The following is a 5,093-nucleotide window of genomic DNA, read 5'->3' on the forward strand; positions in this document are numbered from 1 at the left end:
GAAAGGGGGGGGGTGGGGAAAGGAAAGGAGTGGAAAAATATAAGTGAAAATGAAATGGGGGCCGAGGTTATGATCTGAAATTGTTGAACTGCAGAGTGCCTAATCGGAAGATGAGGTGCTGTTCCTCGAGTTTACGTTGAGCTTCCGTGGAACAGTACAAGAGGCCAAGGACGGTGAGGTCCGAGTGGGAATGGAGCGGTGAATTGAAATGACAGGCGACCGGAAGCTCGGGGTCACCCTTACGGACTGAACGGAGGTGTTCCGCAAAGCGGTCACCCAATCTGCGTTTGGTCTCCCCAATGTAGAGGAGACCGCATCGTGAGCAGCGAATACAGTATACTAGATTGCACTCTGCAGCCTTCCGGTCTCAATATCGAGTTCAACAATTTCAGATCATAACCTCGGCCCCCATTTCATTTTCACTTATATTTTTCCACTCCTTTCCTTTCCCCACCCCCCCCCCCCCCTTTCCTTTTGTTTCTCTCTCACACCTGGCAGCTATCTTTTGCCCTGCCAGTACACTTTACACCTAATCACAGCCTATTACCATCTCGTCTAGCTTCTAATCTCTTTTACTTCTTTTGGTTCTTTTATTCTTTTGTCCGATCGCAGCCCTGCCTTCGATCTAGTTCCTTTTCTCTCCAGTTTTGAAGAAGGGTCAAACCCGAAACGTCAACTCAAATTTCTCTCCACGGATGTTGCCTGACTTGCTGAGTTTTTCCAGCATTTTCTGTTGTTATTTCGGATTTCCAACATCTGCAGTATTTTGCTAGCGCAATTGGAAGATACTCGTTTGAGAGCTGGGGGCGTGGCCAGTTTTGCGAGCAGAGATTGGTTCGGCAGCAAGCTTTGATGGACGGACGTAAAAGACCAAGGATACTTGGGTGTATTGTATTGTTTCGCGTAACTCACTTACGCACAACATTCCGCGATCTTTTAAACCACGTTTAATTGGTTTGTGCCCAGATAGCACATCTCTCCGGGCGCAAATGTGGAAGAACCTCCAGGTTTAGTTGCACGCTCAAATCTCATCTTAAAATTATCCATGCATTTAGCAAGCAATTATTAAAAAAAGTCAGGGAAGAATAAATATAAGGAACAAACTTAAATGTACCGAAAAGTTACATATATCACTTTCCAGCTGAAATGAAATCGCACTGTGAACTACTGTCGTCAACTAACGCCTATTTTCACTGAATTCAGAAGCAGCCGAGTGTAATATCTGCTGCTGTCACTGCCCTACTAATGTAGCAAAATATTTGCCGATTGCGCAGTGGTAAAATAGGCGTGGGAAAGGACCTTTACACACACACTGAACTTCAAATCTCGAAAAACTTCCGCCTTGTGCTGGGAAAGCGGGGTAGAAGGGTCAGTGATCAGAACTAAAAGCACAACGATCCGATCAAACAAGGGCATCCGAGTTCTCTGTGGTGTACACAATGGCCACAACGCTCCCAACTCGAGAAGAGTGTGAAAACTGGAGAATTTGGGAACTAGCAGAATTCCTGCGACTGGTAAGACAGAACTTTCTCCCTTTTCCAAGACAAAATTACGAATTTCGTAGAGACGCCTGCAAGTAAGCGTTAAACACCGGCTTGATTTCACTTAGAAGTTCTTAATCCATTTACAAAATTGTGACAAGATAAATGCGAGTAAACGGAGTAAAACTTCAATAATATAAGGAAAGTACTCTAGTGAATCCAGAAAGTACTGCAAGACTGCTCAGTTATCCTGTAAAAAATTAATTAAGTTAGGGAGTCTGAACAAGGCTGTCATTTGTAATGTTACAGAGTGAGATAAGACGTCTGTTGACAACACTGTCAGTCCACTCAATGCTAACCTAAAGCAAATCCGTTGATTAAGCAAATTCTTGCCTTATCTATAATGTTTTGCAACAGTGCCAATCTTTGGAAGAATTAAATAAATTGTGTTTTTCTTTGTAACCTTTTGACCGCTAATCTTTGAAGTTAAACGTTTCCTTGTTCCTCATTTATACACAGAATAATTTATATGACCCTGCCAGTGTAGTGGAAAAGCAGAGAATATCTGGTGCAATGTTTTTGGTAAGTGAATTGGTTGTATTTTACATTCTTTCATACTGCTGAACTGATATTTTCCCTTTTATGGATATTCTAACTGTACTAGGTGGAGTCTTAAATGTAGCATGTGCCCCACACATCTCAAAGAGTCATACTTGCAAAGCATCACACTTGGTACGATACGACATGGCATTGGTTATGATATCATTTTTATAAAACACCATCAAATCACACAGCTCAACGGATATGGAATGCTCCACTCAATGGGAATGAAGGCTACCAGTCAAGAATTGTCACTCAGCAAACAGTTCCCAATAAAAGGAAAAGGGGAATCGATTAAAGCACTCTTCTTTGAAAGTTGTATTGATTGATTACCATAGTGTTTTCTCATTAAGTTGAGGACTTAAGGGGGACAGATTTTCAACTTGAATAAAAACAGAAAATGCTGGAAACACTCAGCAGGTTGGGCAGCACCTGTGGAGGGAGAAACATAGGGTTAATGTCAGTTCCAACTAAAGATCATCAACCTGAAACATTAAGCTTCTTCTTTCTCCACAGATGCTGCCTGACCTGCTGAGTGTTTCCAGCACTTTTTGTTTTTATTTCAGACTTCCAGCACCTGCAGTATTTTGCTTTTAGATTTTTCAATTTGCCGCCCGGACATAAAACTGGCGTTGCAAATCAGGGAAATAAAAAATCGGGCAGTTTCTATAACAGGTGGCCGATTCGCAACACCAGTTTTATACCTGGGCGGCCAGTTGAAACCCTACCCCAATGTTTCTAAAATAACAGACCAAAACATTTGAAAATTTGTGATAAACTGATTACATTCACCTTTTGAAGTTCAACTAGATATCAGACTACAGCACCCAGAACACACTAGAGTCACTGTGCTGTCACTCTGTGGGTAAAACTCCATTGCTTGGAATTTCTGCGAGAGTTTTCCAGCAGGAAATCAGCGGAACTCCTGGATAAACAACATAAACAGCTAAAAATATCCGTTTCACTGTGGATTCCACTGATCTCCCCCCAATGCTATGACCAGAGAATACAAAGAATTACATATATTTTACAGCATAGTAACAGGCCATTCGGTCCATACCGGCATTTATGCTCCCCGCGAGCCTCCTCCCACCCACTTTGCCAAACCCCATCCGAATAGCCTACTATTCTGCTCTCCCTCATACTTATCCAGCTTCCCCCTAAAGGCATCGATGCTATTTGCCTCAACCACTCCATGTGGTAGCGAGTTCCACATTCTAACGATTTGGAGGAAGGGACCGAGTGTAACATATCAAAGTTTGCAGATGATACAAAGATGGGAGGGAAAGTAGTGAGTGAGGAGGACATAAAAAACCTGCAAAGGGACATAGATAGGCTAAGTAAGTGGGCAGAGATTTGGCAGATGGAATATAATACTGGAAAATGTGAGGTTATGCACTTTGGCAGGAAAAATCATAGAGCAAGTTATTATCTTAATGGCAAGAAACTGGAAAGTACTGCAGTACAAAGGGATCTGGGGGTCCTGGTGCACGAAACACAAAAAGTTAGTATGCAGGTGCAGTAGGTGATCAAGAAGGCCAATGGAATGTTGGCTTTTATTGCTAGGGGGATGGAATATAAAAACAGGGAGGTATTGCTGCAGTTGTGCAAGGTATTGGTGAGACCACACCTGGAATACTGCATACAGTTTTGGTGCCCATACTTAAGAAAAGGCATACTTGCTCTCGAGTCAGTACAAAGAAGGTTCACTCGGTTAATCCCGGGATGAGGGGGTTGACATATGAGGAGAGGTTGAGTAGATTGGGACTCTACTCATTGGAGTTCAGAAGAATGAGAGGCGATCTTATTGAAACATATAAGATTGTGAAGGGGCTTGATCGGGTGGATGCGGTAAGGATGTTCCCAATGATGGGTGAAACTAGAACTGGGGGCATAATCTTAGAATAAGGGGCTGCTCTTTCAAAACTGAGATGAGGAGAAACTTCTTCACTCAGAGGGTGGTAGGCCTGTGGAATTTGCTGCCCCAGAGAGCTGTGGAAGCTACATCATTAAATAAATTTAAAACAGAAATAGACAGTTTCCTAGAAGTAAGGGGAATTAGGGGTTACAGGGAGCGGGCAGGAAATCGGACATGAGGCTAGGTTCGGATCGGTCATGGCCCTGTGGGTGGCAGAGCGGTCCCAGGGGCCGTGTAGCCTGGTCCTGCTCCTACTTCTTGTGTTCTAATTCTGTGTTAGATTTCAGGAGATGGTTCTATTTACAGGGATTAGTGGAGACCTCGGGAACAGGCTGCCAGTTAGGAGTCCTTCAAGAGTAAATTGGGCCTGTTCCTAGCTGGGGTGGAGATCACCTCTTACAGAAGGTAAGTACTGTAGGAAATACAGGGACAGAGTGATCTCCTGGACGAGTTTCGATCGCCTAGATGGGTCGGAGAGGAATTTCCCAGATTTTTTCTCCCTAATTGGCATATTGGGTTTTTTATCTGGTTTTTCGCCTCTCCCGGGAGATCACATGGGTTCGGGTGGGATGGAGAGTGAAAGTAGATTTGAGGTTAGGATCAGATCAGCCATGATCTTATTGAATGGCAGAGCAGGCTCGAGGGGCCGATTGGCCTACTCCTGCTCCTATTTCTTATGTTCTTATGTTCTAACCACTCTCTGGGTAAAGATGTTTCCCCTGAATTCCGTATTGGGTTTATTAGTGACTAGCTGGAGTGCCCGGCGGTGCCGAGGATTTTTTGAGGAGATATAAATGAGTTTGTCTGTCTGTCTGTCGGTGTGGGAAGGAGAGAGAGAGAGGCAAAGAGAGAGGGGGAAGGAGAGAGGGAGAAAGGGGGAAGGAGAGAGAAAGAGAGACTGGGGGAGAAGAGAGAGACTTGGGGGGAGAGAGAGACTGGGGGGAAGAGAGAGAAAGAGAGAGAGACTGGGGGGAAGAGAGAGAGACTGGGGGAAGAGAGAGAAAGAGAGAGAGACTGGGGGGAAGAGAGAGAGAGAGAGACTGGGGGTGAAGAGAGAGAGAGAGAGAGAGACTGGGGGGAAGAGAGAGACAGAG

At 44.3% G+C, this 5,093-nt stretch overlaps 1 protein-coding gene across 3 annotated transcripts in view; it reads left to right on the top strand.

Annotated features, from left to right (window-relative positions):
* The first annotated feature begins 1,345 nt into the window (after window positions 1-1,345).
* Window positions 1,346-5,093, top strand: part of blnk (B cell linker) — a 260,778-nt gene continuing 257,030 nt past the window's right edge. For 2 of the 3 annotated variants that reach the window (XM_085994750.1, XM_085994751.1), the window contains exons 1-2: window positions 1,347-1,514; window positions 2,001-2,063. In XM_085994750.1, coding sequence (XP_085850876.1) covers window positions 1,440-1,514; window positions 2,001-2,063 — 138 coding nt within the window. In that variant the 5' untranslated portion in view covers window positions 1,347-1,439. Of the gene's footprint in view, window positions 1,515-2,000; window positions 2,064-5,093 lie in introns of all 3 variants that reach the window. The other variant, XM_085994752.1, reaches the window with a different exon arrangement.

This window comes from Somniosus microcephalus, chromosome 8 (genome assembly GCF_052327205.1).
Source record: "Somniosus microcephalus isolate GS21.2 chromosome 8, FLI_Smic_1.0, whole genome shotgun sequence".
NCBI classification, from domain to species: domain Eukaryota; kingdom Metazoa; phylum Chordata; class Chondrichthyes; order Squaliformes; family Somniosidae; genus Somniosus; species Somniosus microcephalus.